Genomic DNA, 22,794 nt, shown 5'->3' with positions numbered 1-22,794 from the left:
GTGTCGGAGGAAACACTGTACAACTGAAGTCACTGTGCATGCGCCCGGCCCGCCACAAGGAGTAGCTAGAGCGTGATGAGACAAGGACATCCCGTTTGGCCAAACCCTCCCCTAACCTGGAGAACGCTGGGCCAATTGTGCGCCGCCTCATGGTTCTTCCAGTCGCAGCCGGCTGCGACACAGCCTGGGATCGACCCCGGATCTGTAGTGACGCCTCTAGCACTGCGAAGCAGTGCCTTAGACCACTCTGTCCCTCGAGCAGCCTATGATTACTAGTTCAAACGCACTGGGCTGGGGCTGACTGCATTGAATTGAAATAGCAGTTGAGATAAAAATAAGTCAGAGTTGATCGATCTGATAAATATGTATTTATTAAACGTCTACATATGTACATTCTAAGAGAATAAGGCATTTAAGTTAAATTGTAAAAATATATTTTTTATAAAAATCACAAACACAAAAATAACACTAACCACGTTTGATAAATGACGACTTTAAAATATGTTGTACATTTGATCCCTGGATGAGGTCAGAGGTGTGGGGTCAACGGTCAGAGTCGAGAGGCCAAGCTGCTCCCAACAGAGGTGATGGCAGCCTTCTCTCTCTCCTTAACCTGGATCTTTTCCCAGGGGGGGGGGGAATTAGAGAAGTGGGTCAGTCTAATGGGACATAGTTTGATAGAAAGTGCACATTACCTCTTGTAACAAAATCCTTTCTAGTTTCAAAGAGAATAAGTCTTTACTACTACAGCTGGTTAGTGTTCACTATATGACAGTCAAAAGCAATGACATATCCTAACCTGTCAGCGTACTGCATGAACCTCTTGTTGGTCTCTTTCTTGCTAAAGTCCTGCTGGAACTTGGAGGCTGTAGGCCTGCACTGTGTCCACATGGGTCTTATGTTTTACTGCCAGCTCCAACGCCCTGAGGACACATGAAGCTTTCAGTCCCATTCACAGACGCATATGTAAGACAGACAGACCAACAGAAAGGCATGTCAGAGAGACAGAAATATTCAGATTCACAGGCAGACAGACATTTAGAGACAGACACACACCCCCACACCTGTCCCAGTTGTAGAGGTTGATGTGGACCTGTATGGCTTGGTAGACCAGCCTGTAGCAGAGTGGACAGTAACATGTGGGCCACTAAAGATTCCTTAGATGGCAGATCCTTGATAGAGTTAATATACTGCACCATAACCACCTGGAGAGAGAAAGAGAGAGAGAAAGAGATTGATGGAGGGTCTTACCTCTCCAATGGCAGCATAGGCAACCTCCACTGTCGTCATCTCCCTATTGGCCATTGCCATGCCAGCGAGACACGCCCACAGCAACTGGTCCTATAGAAACAGAGACAGACATTAAGCAAATAGGAAATTACATTTGCCATGCACACATTATCTTAGCATAAATAAACACACACACCACGTACGCACGCATACACTCACTCACTCACTCACTCACTCACTCACTCACTCACGCACATATAAACAAACGCACACATCCACACATGATAGGGAGCAGGCATGAGTGCCAGGGGACAGTGAGCCGGGATATGGGGATATTTGTCGGGGGGGTGGGCTGCTGCTCAGCCTGACAGGCTGGTGGTGGCGCCGGGGCGTAGCGCGTGGCCCAGCCCTGACCACAAGGCCCTGCACAGGGGGGCTAGCTTAGCCCTGCTCGCCTGGGTCATTAAAGGGACGGGGCACTGAGAGAGAGGAGGGCTGTGTGTTATTAGAGGGATGGGAGGTCCATTACACTGGCGTCTCCACATGGACACTCTTCCCATTACCAGTCTGCTCATCCTCACAACACAGGCCTCGTTAGTGTCACTCTGCAGGGCACACACACACACCTTGTAAACTGACTTCCGTGTGTGTGATTCTGATATCATACTCATTCAGGACATGGAGACGTACTTAGACAAACATGCAGGCACACACGCACACAGACATAATGTCACTATAATGTCACTCCCATTCACTCTTAGTCACACTCAAACTACGCCACTCAACATTATCGTTGAAAGCAAAGCCCAGAACAACATCCTGATGCATCCTGTCATCTGAATCCTTCATTAAGAAAAACAACATTGGCCATAAAACTGTGAAGACAACAACAAAATCATCCTTTGCTAAAGCCACTAAATGCTGGTCAGAGAGATGGGCCAGTATCCTCCAATCAGAGGAGAGATTGTGGTGTTGGCTCACTGTTAGAGCCTGGCTAGGGATTTAGTCACACTGCTGGGCTGTCCATGTTTGTGTGACTGTGTACAGTATGGTTGTTTGTGTACAGGTCTATCAGCATGTGTGTGTCTATGTGTGTTGTGTGCGTGCGTCTGTTACCAACAATCAGTGCCATGAAAAGTATCCACAAGGGGCTAATCCTCCATACCTGGCTGACAGGACTTCCCCACAACACTCCTCCCACTCCGGGAAAAACCACACCAAACGGCCACGAAAGACCAAACCCTTACCAGAAATGGGGGAGGAAGGAGGAGGGGTGGCTATTTAAAGTGGTGACGCTCCTTCTTCCATACAGTGCATTCAGGAACTATTCACACCCCTTAACTTTTTCCACATTTTGTTGTGTTACAGCCTGAATTTGAAATGGATTAAATTGAGATTTTGTGTCACTGGCCTACACACAATACCCCATCATGTCAAAGTGTAATTATGTACAAATTAATAAAAAATGTAAAGCTGAAATGTCTTTACCCAGTAAGTATTCAACCCTTTTGTTATGGCAAACCTAAATAAGTTCTGGAGTAAAAAATGTGCTAAACAAGTCACAATGAGGTGCATGGACTCACTCTGTGTGCAATAATAGTGTTTAACGTGATTTTTGAATGATTACCTCATCTCTGTACCCGACACATACAATCATCTGTAAGGTCCCCCAGGTTGAGTAGTGAATTTAAAACAAAGATTCAACCACAAAGACCAGGGATGTTTTCCAATGCCTCGCAAAGAAGGGCACCTATTAAAAATACATTTAAAAAAGCAGACATTGAATATCCCTTTTAGCATGGTGAAGTTATCAATTACACTTTGGATGGTGTATCAATACACACAGTCATTACAAAGATACAGGTATCCTTCCTAACTTAGTTTCCAGAGTGGAAGGAAACCGCTCAGGGATTTCACCATGAGGCCAATGGTGACTTTAAAACAGTTAGAGTTTAATGGCTGTGATAGAAGAAAATTGAGGATGGATCAACAACATTGTTGTTACTCCACAATACTAACCTAAATGACAGAGTGAAAAGAAGGAAGCATGTACAGAATATGCAAAACATGCATCCTGTTTTCAACAAGGTACTAAAGTAAAATGGCAAAAAATGGCAAAAATAGAAGTCAGTTCTAACACACCAGTCAGTTTGGGTTCCGTGTTACTGTTTATTTTGGCCAATATATGCGGCTCATTGTTTATAATTAACTGTCAGCTCTCCCTTGATGACACCGAACCCAACCCGGCTGTGAGCATGCTCCAGCTTGCATACATTTATTTTGTCATCCCCACACCAAACGCGATCACGACATGCAGGTTAAATATCAAAACAAACGCTGAACCAATTACATTAATTTGGGGACAGGTCGAAAAGCATTAAACATTTATGACAATTTAGCTAGCTAGCTTGCACTTGCTAGCTAATTTGTCCCATTTAGCTAGCTTGCTGTTGCTAGCTCATTTGTCCTGGGATATAAACATTGAGTTGTTATTTTACCTGAAATGCACAAGGTCCTCTACTCTGACAATGAATTCACACATAAAACGGTCGTGCGAGCGGTGTCGTCAGTCTGGCTTCCCAAATTGACGCCCAAGAGACCAAACAGCCTCAGATCACGTGCTCAGATCATGTTTGGGTCTCGGATTGGACAACGAAATACACACGCTCGCACCTGCAGGCAACGTGCAGATGTTTCATTTCTCTCTCATGCCAGCGCAAATTATGTGTCGAGGTTAAATGTGGGACATCCCTCATTATAAACAAACAGTCAGTTAAATTCATGGTGATGCCATACTTTTCAGATCTATTATAAGCGATTAAAAAGACGAAACAACAATGTAATTTAACCAATTGACTGGCCAGAGATCAGAGTATTCATCAGCAAAGACGCAGTGCAAGCTGATAGTATTTTGGATAACCAAATTTAAGTCAAAATGATTGATGAACTCGAAGTGTATCAGCTATATGGTGATTTGCAATTCATAATTTACATTTTACCGGTAGTACTAGGCCAACCGATAACACCACAATGGAATGCGTTTGAAGTGATGATGCAACGCCGAGAACAGCTAGCATGTCCAGCAAAGTACATCGCCAGCGGCACGCACACACTTCGTGCAGTTCAGCAAGTGGGGGCTTTTCGTGGCAGCCAGACGAGACAATCGAATGAGGATGCGGTGAGGATTTGGGCTCGAATTTAGTCACGCTTGCTCTATATATATTGATGCTTCTAATTGTGCATTTTATAAACACATTTTTTGAATGATTAAAGGTTATACTCTATGGCTGGATGTATGTATTTTTGTCAATGCTACATTCATTTGGCAGACCAAACTTGATTGACTCTCTTTCTACAAGGCCTAGTCTATGAGAGGCCTAATCATATTTGATTGAATATTTTGTTAACGCCAAGGCTATATAGATGCATTCAGGTAATGAACTCATTATTATTCATCAACATTTTAATTTGATGACAATTATTTATTGTCAATAATTATTGAATTTGTTAGGCTATACAACTGAATACAGTCATAACTTTTTTTTTCAAATAAGTTTTGAATATGATAGAATATTGCATTCTATTATACATCCTGAATAATGTTCATTTGTGTATTATAATAATCATCTGACAATCAGTCTGAAATTGAATATTTATCCGATTGTTCATGTCCATATAGCAGCCCAGAACAATGTGGTAAACTACTGTTATTCCTTTACCACCTAATGATTTGATTTATTTATATATTTTTCGCTCGCTCGCCTCACTTTTCTGGGGGGAAAATCCGTTAAACAATTTTGTCCAGCCTTACATGCTGACCAGACCGGACAAGTCGCAGAATAAATGTAGAAATCCATGTTATTCAATTATTGCACCCACACTGCTCGCACTCGCCAATGATTGTCTGCGTTACCAAGGGCTAAAATAGAACTTCTTTCTATTTCTGACGCAGATCGCGCTGAAAGTCCTGCCTCGCAGCATGATCTGCATCAGTAATAGAAAGGAGTTCTATTTTAGCCCTTGGCAACGCAGACGCTCGTTGGCGCGTGCAAGCAGTGTGGGTGCAATAATTGAATAACATGGATTTCTAAATGTATTTTTCGACACTCGCGCTGGTCAGCAAGTTAGGCTCTCACTGGGGTTGGGGTTCAGGGGTTGGCTGTGTGTGTGTGTTGGGGAGGTTAAATACATAAATGGTGTCACCCAGGCGAATTAGAAACTAATTCAAAGCTGCTGGTCATGTCTCGTTAAAGCTCCACTACAGTGGCTCCGTCATGGACCCTTCACCATTCCAAGGCCCAGGGCTAAAGGCATCACTACAGACCCGGGTTCGAGCCCGGGCTGTATCACAACATGGAAAGACGTGGACATGGAAAGACGTAAATGAACGAGAGAGAGAGACTCAACTCTTCCTCAGAGACTCAGTGGGGGGTGAAGAATCAACAACAAGTGGGATACAATCATGAAGTGGAACGACATTTATTGGATATTTCAAACTTTTTAACAAGTGCAAAATTATTCAGCCCCTTTACTTTCAGTGCAGCAAACTCTCTCCAGAAGTTCAGTGAGGATCTCTGAATGATCCAATGTTGACCTAAATGACTAATGATGATAAATACAATCCACCTGTGTGTAATCAAGTCTCCGTATAAATGCACCTGCACTGTGATAGTCTCAGAGGTCCGTTAAAAGCGCAGAGAGCATCATGAAGAACAAGGAACACACCAGGCAGGTCCGAGATACTGTTGTGAAGAAGTTTAAAGCCGGATTTGGATACAAAAAGATTTCCCAAGCTTTAAACATCCCAAGGAGCACTGTGCAAGCGATAATATTGAAATGGAAGGAGTATCAGACCACTGCAAATCTACCAAGACCTGGCCGTCCCTCTAAACTTTCAGCTCATACAAGGAGAAGACTGATCAGAGATGCAGCCAAGAGGCCCATGATCACTCTGGATGAACTGCAGAGATCTACAGCTGAGGTGGGAGACTCTGTCCATAGGACAACAATCAGTCGTATATTGCACAAATCTGGCCTTTATGGAAGAGTGGCAAGAAGAAAGCCATTTCTTAAAGATATCCATAAAAAGTGTAGTTTAAAGTTTGCCACAAGCCACCTGGGAGACACACCAAACATGTGGAAGAAGGTGCTCTGGTCGTGCAAAATTATTCAGCCCCTTTACTTTCAGTGCAGCAAACTCTCTCCAGAAGTTCAGTGAGGATCTCTGAATGATCCAATGTTGACCTAAATGACTAATGATGATAAATACAATCCACCTGTGTGTAATCAAGTCTCCGTATAAATGCACCTGCACTGTGATAGTCTCAGAGGTCCGTTAAAAGCGCAGAGAGCATCATGAAGAACAAGGAACACACCAGGCAGGTCCGAGATACTGTTGTGAAGAAGTTTAAAGCCGGATTTGGATACAAAAAGATTTACTCTTTATGGAAGAGTGGCAAGAAGAAAGCCATTTCTTAAAGATATCCATAAAAAGTGTAGTTTAAAGTTTGCCACAAGCCACCTGGGAGACACACCAAACATGTGGAAGAAGGTGCTCTGGTCAGATGAAACCAAAATTGAACTTTTTGGCAACAATGCAAAACGTTATGTTTGGCGTAAAAGCAACACAGCTCATCACCCTGAACACACTATCCCCACTGTCAAACATGGTGGTGGCAGCATCATGGTTTGGGCCTGCTTTTCTTCAGCAGGGACAGGGAAGATGGTTAAAATTGATGGGAAGATGGATGGAGCCAAATACAGGACCATTCTGGAAGAAAACCTGATGGAGTCTGCAAAAGACCTGAGACTGGGACGGAGATTTGTCTTCCAACAAGACAATGATCCAAAACATAAAGCAAAATCTACAATGGAATGGTTCAAAAATAAACATATCCAGGTGTTAGAATGACCAAGTCAAAGTCCAGACCTGAATCCAATCGAGAATCTGTGGAAAGAACTGAAAACTGCTGTTCACAAATGCTCTCCATCAAACCTCACTGAGCTCGAGCTGTTTTGCATGGAGGAATGTTTCGTGTTAGGCTATAAAAATTGATTTTATCAAACAAAAGACCATTCATTGTGTAACAATGAGCATTGGGATTGCAAACAGAGGAAGATTGTCAAAGGTAAACAATTTATTTTATTGCAGTTTGTGATTTTGTTACGCCTGGGCTGGTTGAAATAGTTGTTTTTTTATGGGGCTCTATCCTCAGATAATCGCATCGTATTCTTTCGCAGTAAATCCTTTTTTAAAATCTGACAACGCAGTTGAATTAGCAAGATTCTAGGCTTTCGAAACGTGAGACACTTGTATTTTCATGAATGTTTAATATGACTATTTATGTAGCGATCACCGTATGTTGTCGAATTTCATCCCGCTAACGGGTTCTGTGCGCAGAGAGGTTAAGAACAAATTCTTATTTACAATGACGGCATAGGAACAGTGGGTTAACTGCCTTGTTCAGGAGCAGAATGACAGATTTGTACCTTGTCAGCTCAGGGATTCGATCTATCAATCTTTCAGTTACTGGCCCAATGCTCTAACCACTAGTCTACCTGCCGCCCCGTAATGTTGCTGCTACCGTCTCTTATGACCAAAAAGAGCTTCTGGACATCAGAACAGCGATTACTCACCTCGAATTGGACAAAGAGTTTTTCTTTAATACGTCGGATGGGGAGGATATACTACAAACACCCAAACAGGCCCTCATCCATGTAATTTGCTCAAGAAGGAAACAAATATTTCGCGGAAAAAGATCAGGGTGCCTTGTGAGGATCAGGCGACGAGTAGCTAATCTGCCTTTGCCATCCGTCCTGCTAGCTAACGTTCAATCGCTAGAAAATAAATGGGACGAACTGAAAGCATGTATGTTCCACCAATGGGACATTAAAAACTGTAATATCTTATGTTTCACTGAGTTGTGGCTGAACGACGACATTAATAACATACAGCGGGCGGGTTATACACCCTATCGGCAGGATAGAACAGCAGCCTCTGGTAAGACACGGGGCGGGGGCCGATGCATATATTTAAACGGCAGCTGGTGCACGATATCTAAAGAAGTCTCAAGGTTTTGCTCACCTGAGGAAGAGTATCTCATGATAAGCTGTAGACCACACTATCTACCTAGAGAGTTTCTGTATTTTCCGTAGCTGTCTACATACCACCACAAACCGATGCTGGCACTAAAACTGCACTCAGGCAGCTGTCTACCGCCATAAGAAAACAGGAAAATGCTCATCCAGAGGTGACGCTCCTAGTTGCCGGGGGACTTTAATGCAGGGAAACTTGAATCAGTTTTACCTCATTTTTATCAGCATGTTAAATGTGCAACCAGAGGGAAAAAAACTCTAGACCACCTATACTCCACACACAGAGATGCTTACAAAGCTCTCCCTCGCCCTCCATTTGGCAAATCTGACCATAATTCTATCCTCCTGATTCCTGCTTACAAGCTCAAATTTAAGCAGGAAGCACCAGTGACTCGGTCTATAAAAAAGTGGTCAGATGAAGCAGATGCTAAACTACAGGACTGTTTTGCTAGCATAGACTGGAATATGTTCCGGGCTTCTTCCGATGGCATTGACTAGTACACCACATCAGTCACTGGCTTTATCAATAAGTGCATCGAGGACGTCGTCCCCATAGCGACTGTACGTACATACTCAAACCAGAAGCCATGGATTACAGGCAACATTCGCACTGAGCTAAAGGGTAGCGCTGCCGCTTTCAAGGAACGAGACTCTAACCCGGAAGCTTACAAGAAATCCCGCTATGCCCTCCGACGAACCATCAAACAGGCAAAGCGTCAATACAGGACTAAGATTGAATCATACTACACCGGCTCCGACACTCGTCGGCTGTGGCAGGGCTTGCAAACTATTACAGACTACAAAGGGAAGCACAGCCGAGCACTGCTCAGTGACACAAGCCTACTAGACAAGCTAAATAACTTTGCTCGCTTCGAGGCAAGTAACACTGAAACATGCATGAAAGCATCAGCTGTTCCAGACGACTGTGTGATCACGCTATCCGCAGCCCATGTGAGAAAGACCTTTAAACAGGTCAACAAGACCACAGGGTCAGACGGATTACCAGGACGTGTACTCCGAGCATGCGCTGACCAACTGGCAAGTGTCTTCACTGACATTTTCAACCTCTCCCTGTCTGAGTCTGGAATAGCAACATGTTTCAAGCAGACCACCATAGTCCCTGTGCCAAAAACACGAAGGTAACCTGCCTAAATGAATACCGACCTGTAGCACTCACGCCTCTAGCCATGAAATGCTTTGAAAGGCTGGTCATGGCTCACATCAACACCATTATCCCAGAACTCCTAAACCAACTCCAATTTGCATACCGCACCAACAAATCCACAGATGATGCAATCTCTATTGCACTCCACACTGCCCTTTCACCCCTAAACACCTCCCTCTGCAACTGGATCCTGGACTTCCTGAAGAACTGCCCCCAGGTGGTAAGGGTAGAAAACAACACATCCGCACAGGGGTGCGTGCTCAGTCCGCTCCTGTACTCCCTGTTCACTCATGACTGCACTGCCAGGCACGACTCCAACACCATCATTAAGTTTGCCGATGACACAACAGCCTGATCACCGACAACAATCAGGCAGCCTTTCGGGAGGAGGTCAGAGACCTGACAGTGGGGTGCAAGCATAACAACCTCTCCCTCAAAGTGATCAAGACTAAGGAGATGATAGTGGACTACAGGAAAAGGAGGACCGAGTACGCCCCCATTCTCATCGACAGGGCTGTAGTGGAGCAGGTTGAGAGCTTCAAGTTCCTTGGCGTCCACATCACCAACAAACTAACATGGTCCAAGCACGCCAAGACAGTCGTGAAGAGGGCACAACAAAACCTATTCCGCCTCAGGAGACTGAAAAGATTTGGCATGGGTCCTCAGATCCTTAAAAGATTTTAAAGCTGCACCATCAAGAGCATCCTGACGGGTTGCTTCACTGCCTGGTATGGCAACTGCTCTGCCTCCGACCGCAAGGCGCTACAGAAGGTAATGCGTAGGGCCCAGTACATCACCGAGGCCAAGCTTCCTGCCATCCAGGACCTCTATACTAGGCGGTGTCAGAGGAACGTCCTAAAAATTGTCAAAGACTCCAGCCACCCTAGTCATAGACTGTTCTCTCTGCTACAGCACGGCAAGCTGTACTGGAGCGCCAAGTCTAGGTCCAAGAGGCTTATAAACAGCTTCTACCCCCAAGCCAGAAGACTCCTGAACAGCTAATCAAATGGCTACCCAGACTCATTGCCTCCCCCACTTCTACGCTGCTGCTACTCTCTGTTATTATCTATGCATAGTCACTTTAATAACTCTACCTACATGTACATAATTACCTCGACACAGGTGCCTCCACACATGGATTCTGTAACGGTACTCCCTGTATATAGCCCCGCTAATGTTATTTACTGCTGCTCTTTATTTATTTGTTATTCTTATCTCTTACTTTTAAAAAAAAGTACTTTCTTAAAACTGCTTTGTTGGTTAGGGTCTTGTAAGTAAACATTTCACTGTAAGGTCTACTACACCTGTTGTATTCGGCGCATGTGATAAATAAAATGTTATTTGAATAAACAATCGGACAGACACGAGACAACCGGACAGACATGAGGCAACAAGACCGACATGAGACAATAGAACAGACCACACAGAAATGAGGAAAGAAATTTGACACACTGAGACCTGAGACAAGACATTGAGATACACATACACCCCACTTCCAAAGGGTGACAGTGAGTTCCCACGCTGCCTGTTGTTACCACGCTATGGTGGGGGGAACCCATAAGGAGAAATCACATTCACTGATCTGTGGCCCCCTAGGCCGCGTGGCCCCTCTCGGGGGCTGACTGTTTCCCCTGGGGCCAGGGCTCTGGTTCTGTGGTCCCTCTGGCCCTGCTTTGCTCTGCTGCAACCCACAATGTGCTAGCAATTACAGGCCGCTAATTACACCATTTATCATAAATAACTGGCTTTTAGAGAGGGCTCAGAGCTCATGGCTCAGAGCAGCCCTCCACTCCTGGGTAGGGTAGAGGCAGGGCCAGGGAGACAGCAGCCCTCCATTCCTGGGTAGGGTAGGGGCAGGGCCAGGGAGACAGCAGCCCTCCACTCCTGGGTAGGGGAGGGGCAGGGCCAGGGAGACAGCAGGCCTCCACTCCTGGGTAGGGTAGGGACAGGGCCAGGGAGACAGCAGCCCTCCACTTCTGGGTAGGGTAGGGAAGGGAGACAGCAGGCCTCCACTCCTGGGTAGGGTAGGGGCAGGGCCAGGGAGACAGCAGCCCTCCACTCCTGGGTAGGGTAGGGGCGGGGCCAGGGAGACAGCAGGCCTCCACTCCTGGGTAGGGTAGGGACAGGGCCAGGGAGACCGCAGCCCTCCACTCCTGGGTAGGGTAGGGGCAGGGCCAGGGAGACAGCAGCCCTCCACTCCTGGGTAGGGTAGGGGCAGGGCCAGGGAGACAGCAGCCCTCCACCCCTGGGTAGGGTAGGGGTAGGGCCAGGGAGACAGCAGCCCTCCACTCCTGGGTAGGGTAGGGGCAGGGCCAGGGAGACAGCAGCCCTCCACTCCTGGGTAGGGTAGGGACAGGGAGACAGCAGGCCTCCACTCCTGGGTAGGGTAGGGGCAGGGCCAGGGAGACAGCAGGCCTCCACTCCTGGGTAGGGTAGGGCCAGGGCCAGGGAGACAGCAGCCCTCCACTCCTGGGTAGGGGAGGGGCAGGGCCAGGGAGACAGCAGGCCTCCACTCCTGGGTAGGGTAGGGACAGGGCCAGGGAGACAGCAGGCCTGGTGTTAGCCATCTGGCCCTGGATTATTCCACACCATTATTCTATTTTCAACATAATGTTTTTTAAAGATGTGTTTTGTACAGTATTTGGTGTTGAATATGATGTGTGCTCTGCTCTATACAGATCAGACTCATTCTGCACCGGACCAGGGAGTCACCATAGAATGTCCCCACGAGAATCTGTCAGGTGTGTGTTACCTTGGCAAAGCGGCAGAGGCGCAGTGCGTCCTCCCAGCGAAAGGAGGCGCTGTACTCATGCAGCACGGTGGTGTAGGTAAGCTGCTGTACACCAACGAGCCGTCACCTGGGTCCCCACATAGTTCAGGATGTGGGCCGCACGGCTGAACTCACTGTGGAGGGGGACAGACCGACAGATATAAAAATACATTCTGGGGGCAGCCACTCAGGAATCTCTTTTAAACAGCTTTACCACAACATGAAAACATTTCAGATGATGCAGTACCTTTTATTTCCGATAATGGGGAACTGATTTCTCTCTGTGTGTGTGTGTGTGTGTGTGTGTGTGTGTGTGTGTGTGCGCTCATGTTACCTGGCGTCTTTCATGTAGAGTGTTTTAGCCAGCAGGTCCGCTGGCTAGAAGACCGCACCGGGATAGTGCCACACAGTGAACTGTGTGTCCTGAATACCACACAGGATGTTAGCGGAGTCATTCTAGGACATGGTGTGGACCTATTGAGCAGGATAGAGACAGACAACACACTCTTATTGACTACACTCAGAATAACTAACTATAAGCTCTACCACATGGTGTGTAGACCATAGTGCATGTGGGTTATGGTTAGAAGGATCTATCTGGTAGGCTTTAGGTGCTTAACAACACAAAGCAGTTTGAAATCTATCTCCCCCTCCCTTTCTCTCTTTCCCTCTCTCCTACCTATCTTGCAGATGTTGTGTTCTCTGTTGATGCGATGCACAGCGGTCAGGTACAGGTCACGGTTCTTGTCTATGACTGCGATCTTCCTCTCGCTGGACGGGCCACACTGGTCCAGAGCTATCTCCACCACCTCCATCTGGAACGCACACACACACACACACACACACACACACACACACACACACACACACACACACACACACACACACACACACACACACACACACACACACACACACACACACACACACACACACACACACACACACACACACACACACACAGTGAAATGGGAGGCAGAAAGTTGTGTGAGAGAGGCCTGGTTCACATTAACAGGGCAAACTGAACCACCAGTGTCAAACCCCACCAGTGTCAAACCCCACCAGTCCCCATAACACATACACTTACAATAGTGTCTTTTGATACACATCTCTTCTCAACACATGATCACCCAAATCACAGGCCCCCTCCTCTCCTCCTCCACACTCTCTAGTCCCCAGTACAGCCCTGAGTACACAGGAGGACTAGGAGGGAACAATTGAGGCCAGATCAGAGGGAAGAGACTCAACTCAGAGGGAAGAGGTGGAGGAAAGGGAGAAATGGGGGAGGCAAGAGAGTGGAAGGGGGTGCCAGCAGTCTGACCCCACAGCTCCTGGCCCATACTCCCCAACAGGGGTGTGTGACTGTGTGTGTGTGCGTGTGTTTCAGAGCCAGCTGGCTCCAGTGCAGTGCTCCTCTGTCTTGGAGCTGTGGAGTGCTGGCAGAGACAGTAACTACTGATCCTGGCCACTTCTCCTCCTTTTCTCTCTCTCTAATTCACTCCCTCTATCTTAATCCCTTTCAGTCCTGTTCTTCCTCCATAACCCTCCCCCTTTCTCTCCATCTCTTTCTCACACACATGCACTCACTCCAATTTCCACACAGGCTGTATGTCTCCCTCTTAACTATGAAGTTTCTTCTTTCCCCTCAACACCACTAATTCTTCTCTCTGTCTTCTCTCCATGGCTCCCTGACCTTTTCACCCTGGCCTGTTGGGGGCACTCGAACCCATAGCTACCCTGAGGCACAGATCTAGGATCGGCTTACCCTCCCCCAATCCTAACAGGTTGCTCAATGTAACAGTATGGATTAAGACGTAGGCACGTGGAGATATGCACAGTCTTCTCATGTCAGTGTGTGCACACTAACAGGAGTGTGTAATGTGTGCTGTGACTGACTGTTGGTGTGTGTTGGTTGGTGAATCACCCAGCTTGTCAGTCAGGGGCTTCCCTTCACCCAGGGCTTTCCCCGTCAGGGCACCAAACAGAGAGATGATTTGAGGAAAAGAAGAGAGGATGGAGGACAGAGCGAGCAGGATAATGATGACAAATGGTCGTTGTTCCAGTCCTGCTAAAGTCATTTCTCCAGCGTTTTATCTCCTGGTGAAGAGTAATCCTCTTGTTGACAAAGTGCTCCTGATGTTTCAATGTGTTTAACGGCTGTAAATGTCATTGAGTAAAAAAGCCTAAGGCAAATCTCGCCCTGCTCTGTGGACAACAAAGTTTAGTATTATAGTAGTGAAGGGACAGCTCGGCTGGCCTTCCACTCACCCTTCTCATCGCTCTTGTCCCGGATGGCGATGGTGGCGTTGCTAAGGGAGACTGACTGGGCATTGAGGATGTCCGTTCTCATGCCGGGGAATCTGGGCGTGGAGATGAGACGGCCCTCGTAGGAGAACACATAGACCCCCGTCCAACAGGAAGTGTCTGAGACAGAGAGGAGCCAAAACAAAGAGGAGAAAGGGAAGGATAGAGAGATGAAGATGGGGGGGTGATAGAAAGCAGGGTTAGGGACAGAGAGATGGAGAAGAGAACGAGTGAGAGAAAGGAGGGCGCAACAAAGAGGAGAGTGGGAGTGGTAGAAAGGAGAAGAGAGTAACAAACCGCAAGATGGAGCCAAGATATTACAAAAATCTCACCAAATAAATAAGAGGGAGTCTGTTAATTTGATTGATATATTCATTCAGTGTATTTGTCAGGGGTCTATCAAGTTCATTTCCATCTACTGTCTCGTTCTCAATCAAATTTCATAACAGAGCGAAGAGGGGCTGCCAGAAATCTAAATAGTTTCTATTTCACAGGCGGCTTGATGAACAAACACTGAGAAATGGAGCATTAGGGTCATTCCATGTCATTTCTGCAATCCATGACACCCACCATCTCAGATTCTTCTGATGTCTTTTCTGTAGTTAGAAACAGAAAATATTAGCATTCCTGCAACATTATTTAGTTTAAATATAATTTAAGCGAATTGATTGGACCCAAATTGGCCATTTTAATTTATAGGATTCATATAATATTCAATAAATATAGTACTTAACATCCGATTTGGACCAAACATTTTTTTAACATGGAGTAAGACATGAGGAATCCAAAGAAATGGTCAAAAGCCCCACACAGACTCCACGCGCCAATCCCATCAACGACTATACAGTATCAGTTATCTGTGTCTGACAAGCAGCACGGAACTGTGACTCAGAGTATTGTTTCTTCATCCTATGTAATGTATTCTCAGTGAATTTGGTGACGTTTTTTTCTCCGTTCAGTGAAGTCAAAGGGGGGGTGAGTGTAACCGATGTGAAATGGGAAGCTAGTTAGCGGGGTGCGTGCTAATAGCGTTTCAATCGGTGAAGTCACTCTCTCTGAGACCTTGAAGTAGTTGTTTCCTTTGCTCTGTAAGGGCGATGGGTAACGATGCTTGGTGGGAGGTTGTTGATGTGTGCTGAGGAGAGGGTCCCTGGTTCGAGTCCAGGTAGGGGCGAGGAGAGGGACGGAAGCTATATTGTTACACTTACCCTGTAAGCAGTCTATGGACAAGGTATGAAAGCATATTAGGTTTTGTTTACCTGGCAACTGTTTCAAATGCTAACTTTTAGCATTAGTGGCATAAATCCCAAATAAGTCAATGGCATCTATAGTAGCATTTTTGTGCTTCATATCCAAATCATCTATAGGTAACATCATTGAGTTACACAATCCATTTTTTTTAACATTAGGATGATTTGGATTGCTGTCAATACTTGTCCATAGACTGCTTACAGGTTGTGGAAATCAATATATCATTTTGTAAATTCACCATCTAGTGGTCAGAACCTGGTAATATCAGGATGTAGGATGATGGGACGTAACAATTTCAATGACTCATTTCTCTGAACAAGGAAAAAAACAATTTCATACTTACTGGGAATACATTACATAGGATGAATACATTACATAGGATGAACACATTACATAGGATGAATACATTACATAGGATGAACACATTACATAGGATGAACACATTACATAGGATGAATACATTACATAGGATGAACACATGAATACATTACATAGGATGAACACATGAATACATTACATAGTGTGAATACATTACATAGGATGAACACATTACATAGGATGAATACATTACATAGGATGAATACATTACATAGGATGAATACATTACATAGGATGAATACATTACATAGGATGAACACATTACATAGGATGAACACATTACATAGGATGAACACATTACATAGGATGAACACATTACATAGGATGAATACATTACATAGGATGAACACATGAATACATTACATAGGATGAACACATGAATACATTACATAGTGTGAATACATTACATAGGATGAACACATTACATAGGATGAATACATTACATAGGATGAATACATTACATAGGATGAACACATTACATAGGATGAACACATTACATAGGATGAATACATTACATAGGATGAACACATTACATAGGATGAATACATTACATAGGATGAACACATGAATACATTACATAGTGTGAATACATTACATAGGATGAACACATTACATAGGATGAATACATTACATAGGATGAACACATTACATAGGATGAACACATTACATAGGATGAATACATTACATAGGATGAACACATTACATAGGATAAATACATTACATAGGATGAACACATTACATAGGATGAACACATGAATACATTACATAGGATGAACACATGAATATATTACATAGGATGAACACATGAATACATTACATAGGATGGACACATGAATACATTACATAGGATGAACACATGAATACATTACATAGGATGAACACATGAACACATTACATAGGATGAATACAATACATAGGATGAATACATTACATAGGATGAATACATTGCATAGGATGAATACATTACATAGGATGAACACATGAATACATTACATGAATACATTACATAGGATGAATACATTACATAGGATGAATACATTACATAGGATGAATACATTACATAGGATGAACACATTACATAGGATGAACACATGAATACATTACATAGGATGAATACATTACATAGGATGAATACATTACATAGGATGAATACATTACATAGGATGAACACATGAATACATTACATATGATGAATACATTACATATGATGAATACATTACATAGGATGAATACATTACATAGGATGAACACATTACATAGGATGAATACATTACATAGGATGAACACATGAACACATTACATAGGATGAACACATTACATAGGATGAATACATTACATAGGATGAATACATTACATAGGATGAATACATTACATAGGATGAACACATGAAACATTACATAGGATGAACACATGAACACATTACATAGGATGAATACATTACATATGATGAATACATTACATAGGATGAACACATTACATAGGATGAACACATGAACACATTCCATAGGATGAATACATTACATAGGATGAACACATTACATAGGATGAATACATTACATAGGAGTAATACATTACATAGAATGAACACATGAACACATTACATAGGATGAATACATTACGTGGGATGAACACATTACATAGGATGAACACATTACATAGGATGAACACATGAATACATTACATAGGATGAACACATGAAAACATTACATAGGATGAACACATGAACACATTACATAGGATGAACACATTACATAGGATGAACACATTACATAGGATGAACACATGAACACATTACATAGGATGAATACATTACGTGGGATGAACACATTACATAGGATGAACACATGAATACATTACATAGGATGAACACATGAACACATTACATAGGATGAATACATTACATAGGATGAATACATTACATAGGATGAATACATTACATAGGATGAATACATTACATAGGATGAATACATTACATAGGATGAACACATGAATACATTACATAGGATGAACACATGAACACATTACATAGGATGAATACATTACATAGGATGAATACATTACATAGGATGAACACATTACATAGGATGAATACATTACATAGGATGAACACATGAACACATTACATAGGATGAACACATTACAAAGGATGAATACATTACATAGGATGAATACATTACATAGGATGAATACATTACATAGGATGAACAAACAATACTCTGAGCCACAGCTCCATACTACTTGTCAGAGAGCTGACGCTATAACCTCTTTGTTGGGGTGGGATTGGCATGGTGTGGGATTGGCGTGGGGTGTGGGGGGTCCGAGTGGGGCTTTTGACCATTTCTTTGGATCCTCGTGTCTTACTCATTGTTATAAAAAAGTTTGGTCCAAATCAGATGTTAGGTACTATATTTATTTAATATATTATGAATCCTATAAATTAAAATGGACAATTTGGGTGCAATGAATTATCGTAATTTCTCAGAGATCAAATTATATTTCAACAAAGTAATGTTGCAGGAATGCTCATCTTATCTGTTTCTATCAACAGAAACTATTTCAGAACAATCTGAGATGGTGGGAGTTGAAATCCTCTTTCTGGTGCTTTAAGAGGTGGAACAACCCAGAGGAGAGAATGATAAATGTCCATCTCTTTGTTCCCCACTGCAGTCAGGCTTCCATAGCCAGACCTGCTCTGCTAATGGCACACACTCGCACTCTCACACACAGTTCTCACAAACACACACACTCACACACACAGACGCACACACACAGAGTGAGAGAGTGGGAGGGAACGAAAAGGAGAGGGGGTCCAGAGATCGGAGCAACAGGGAGATAGGTGCAACAGGGATAGGCAATATGGGAAAGACTAAGAAATGGAGGAGGGACAGAATGAGATACAAGGATAAAGAGAGACTTACTTCTCAGCCTGTATAATGAGGCTGACGGTCCCCTCCTTCAGGTCAAAAATGAGAGGTGTGTTCCAGTTCTTAGCACTGGAGGCATAGTACTGGAGAGAGGTGGTGACCACTAGGTGACCGTGGGCCGGAGAGGCTTTGGTGACCTGGTCCCTGAACTCCAGAATATCCCCCGCATCATTCACCACGTTCCTCACCTGGGTGATGGATAGAGAGAGAGAGAGGGACAGTTTAGGAACACACACACACACACACACACGTCGCTCAGATCTTGACCCACAAACATTGACTACCAAATAATCTGAAATACTAACAAACTAATTGTAACAAACAGACTAGAGCATACACACACAAGACCTATTTTCTGAGACACTCATAGATGTTTCGTCGGTATGGAGGCACTCACGTAAACTCCAGAGTGGATTAACTGTTGATATACACAGGAAACAGCCCATGTCTAAGCATAGGACAGGAGGGGACAGAAATGCCTGGTGTGGAAACGTACGTCCGCGTGTGTTTCTACTTTTTTCACCCGTTAGGATAAAAATGTTCTTCCCCATTTCCCCTGTGAATGAATGAATGAATGAATGAATGAAATGTGGTTTTCCACCAGCAGGTAAAAGGTGTGGTGGGTATTTATTTAACGGTTCAAACATCATCCTTCTTTAACCCCCACTAACAACCCAAATTTACTCACCAAACAACCAGGAATAAAAATGTTTAACCGCGAAGTGGTAAATTTAGCCGCCTGATTCACAAACCATTGGCAGATGTGCACTTTTAAAAAAGAGAGAGGGAGAGAAAAAAACCCTGCAAGCCTGAAAATAAATGGCTGAAGACACAGGTTTGTTTGGTTAACGCAAACAGTGCTCAGTGAGGGTTGTCTATGGTGAGAGTGCATGTGCGTGTGCGTATGCGCTTATCCACGTGTGTGTGTGTCCGTTACAGTGTGTGTGCGCACGGGGGTGTGTTGACCGCGTGTAAACGCTACCTTGTGGTTTTCTGAAGTTTAAACACACTCTGTGACGGAGGCTGCTATACAGGCTAGCCATTGTCACTGGTCCACACTGGGAGGCTTATAGCATAATGTATAGCCACAAGTACCCAGGCCTGGGGAATAGTCTGGCCCTTTAAAATAGCCTGTTAACTTCACCTCACTTGCGTCTGCCTCTCACACCGGCCTATTCACCCTCAGTTAGCTGTCTCATTAATTAATTTAGGCTCGGGGACTGTTTGGCTTCTTAGGTGAAGTAAAGATTAAGACTTTTTCTGGAGGTTTAACCAATCATATGGCATAAGGAACCGAAACACCTGCATGGTTCTCCTCTTGGTGAGGGTGATCTGTGTGTTCTACCTGCATGGTCCTCCTCGCGGTGAGGGTGATCTGTGTGTTCTACCTGCTTGGTCCTCCTCGTGGTGAGGGTGATCTGTGTGTTCTACCTGCATGGTCTTCCTCTTGGTGAGGGTGATCTGTGTGTTCTACCTGCATGGTCCTCCTCGTGGTGAGGGTGATCTGTGTGTTCTACCTGCATGGTTCTCCTCTTGGTGAGGGTGATCTGTGTGTTCTACCTGCATGGTTCTCCTCTTGGTGAGGGTGATCTGTGTGTTCTACCTGCATGGTCCTCCTCTTGGTGAGGGTGATCTGTGTGTTCTACCTGCATGGTCCTCCTCTTGGTGGGGGTCCCTGTGAGCTGCGTGCCGTCTGCTGACCAGTGTTAGGCTTCTCCAATGCATACGACCACTAGAGAGAGACAGAGAGAGAGACAAAGCGAGAGAGAGAGAGACAAAGCGAGAGAGAGACAGACAAAGAAAGAGAGAGAGACAAAGCGAGAGAGAGACAGACAAAGCGAGAGAGAGACAGACAAAGCGAGAGAGAGACAAAGAAAGAGAGAGAGAGAGACAGACAAAGCGAGAGAGAGACAGACAAAGAAAGAGAGACATACAGACAAAGAAAGAGACAGAGAGACAGACAAAGAAAGAGAGACATACAAAGAAAGAGAGAGAGAGACAGACAAAGAAAGAGAGAGAGAGACAGACAAAGAAAGAGAGACAGACAAAGAAAGAGAGAGAGAGAGAGAGAGAGAGACTGACAAAGAAAGAGAGAGACAGACAGACAGAGAGACAGAGAAGGAAAGAGGAAGTTAGAGAGAGACAGAGAGAGATTGTTGAGTAAATGGCAAAAAAATTGTATTTGGTAGTACTGTACTTAATCAATGCACAATTTCAAACAATAAGACAGATACTGTGCAGCGACAAAGGGCTATAAGGGGTACAGTAAGCCAGGGCGGTTAGGGATAGAGAGAGGGGTGGGGGTGAACAGGGATAGGTGCAGTATGGGGGTAGTGGGGGGTTTGGTTGGGTGCATGACAGCCCCCCCCCCCCCATGTAAACTGTGTGTAAGAGACACGGGTTGAGTCAGGGCCCAGACACTGAGCTGTGATGAACTGTGAGACACTGAAGGAGCGTTCAGGCCTGCCAAGTCCAGCACTCGCGCTCGTAAACATGCACTCTGCTATCCTCATCTATTACAACTAGCCAGAGTTATGGGGGTGGGGTGGGGTGGGGGTGGGGGGGTGCATGAGCACACAATCAAGAGCCAAAGAGTGATTACCCAAACCTTTTCCTTTCTTTCAAAAGTTCTATTTTACTTGTGTGTGTGTGTGTGTGTGTGTGTGTGTGTGTGTGTGTGTGTGTGTGTGTGTGTGTGTGTGTGTGTGTGTGTGTGTGTGTGTGTATCGGGGGTGTAGTGGAGTTATTTTGGTGTACTGGTGTGAGTCAGTGACACCCATCGAGGCAGCTGAGAAGAGGCTGCAGCTCCTACCAACTCCCCAGCCTGCCGTTTGGAACACACCACACCACCACGACAACAGTTACTCACTAAGGCCACTGGAACCCCCCCCCCCCCCCTCTCCAAGATATTCCTTCGCACTCCTTTCTTCTCTCACTGCTCTCTCTCTCCTCTCTCTTAGCGTTCTGCAGAGTATCACACAAAGCCTATTCTGTTATTGGGCTTCTGGTTTAGAAATCCAGCCTGTCAGAGGGCTTATGATTGAGTTGAGATAGTTTGAGCTTGCAGTTGTGTTTTTTCAACCTGTTAGGGTGCGTGTGAGAGAGAGATCTCAGTGTTGATGGATGATATTTGGGGCTTGATTTATGGAGGTCAGATTAGCAATGCCAAACTTAAACAGGACTGTAGTGTGAAAGGGAACTCTCCTGCTTCCCCTCACTACCCTGTCTCTGTACCCCTATCTAGCCCCCCTCTGTCTCTTCTTTACTCCTCCCTAACTCCTTTCACCCCTTCCCTCTCTCCTGTCTTTGTCCACAGTCTAAATTAGGGACATTCCTCCATGTGCACCCAAAGACAGCGATGACCTTCCCTTGGTGATCTTTAACCCCTGACCCCTCTGCCTCAACCCCTTCCATTGTGCAGGTGGCTGGCAGGGCTCACCAGCTTTACCAGCCATCCCTTTTTTCTGTCCACCCCTCTCCTCTGGTCTAGTCTGTGACCCCTGACCTCTATGCCTCAGCTCTTCCCTGTGTGCAGGTGGCTGGCAGGGCTGAGGCTGCTTGCAGAGGGAGAAACTGCTAACACTAACATTACCCTAACCCTGCCTGTTAGAGACTGGACGGGACGCCAATGGCTGCGCTGCACAAATAAGGTCTGTGTTGGTTTCATGTGCTGAGGT

The 22,794-nt window shown here is 44.9% G+C and overlaps 1 protein-coding gene across 3 annotated transcripts; it reads right to left on the bottom strand.

The window, feature by feature from the left end:
• Positions 1 to 348: 348 nt before the first annotated feature.
• LOC109909068 (decreased expression in renal and prostate cancer protein-like) lies at positions 349 to 20,901 on the bottom strand. 3 transcript variants are annotated; one of them, XR_004204016.1, is made up of 9 exons: positions 20,764 to 20,869; positions 19,112 to 19,305; positions 14,529 to 14,684; positions 12,940 to 13,075; positions 12,595 to 12,734; positions 12,243 to 12,394; positions 1,252 to 1,341; positions 800 to 923; positions 349 to 619 (listed from the first exon to the last, which is right to left on the bottom strand). XR_004204016.1 is itself a non-coding variant. In XM_031796310.1 (7 exons), exons 6-7 carry the CDS (start codon positions 12,299 to 12,301, stop codon positions 11,264 to 11,266), a joined length of 801 nt encoding a protein of 266 aa, XP_031652170.1. In that variant the 5' UTR covers positions 12,302 to 12,394; positions 12,595 to 12,734; positions 12,940 to 13,075; positions 14,529 to 14,684; positions 19,112 to 19,305; positions 20,764 to 20,901; the 3' UTR covers positions 10,525 to 11,263. The 3 variants fall into 3 exon arrangements, 1 of the variants encoding a protein (XP_031652170.1); XR_004204015.1 differs by having other exon boundaries at positions 354 to 619; positions 19,515 to 20,881; XM_031796310.1 differs by lacking the exons at positions 349 to 619; positions 800 to 923; positions 1,252 to 1,341 and adding an exon at positions 10,525 to 12,005 and having other exon boundaries at positions 20,764 to 20,901.
• Between the last annotated feature and the right edge of the window lie 1,893 nt (positions 20,902 to 22,794).

Source organism: Oncorhynchus kisutch, linkage group LG18, assembly GCF_002021735.2.
Source record: "Oncorhynchus kisutch isolate 150728-3 linkage group LG18, Okis_V2, whole genome shotgun sequence".
NCBI lineage: Eukaryota > Metazoa > Chordata > Actinopteri > Salmoniformes > Salmonidae > Oncorhynchus > Oncorhynchus kisutch.
Note: the sequence above shows the minus strand (reverse complement) of the source record. Positions and strands in the feature narration are given on the sequence as shown.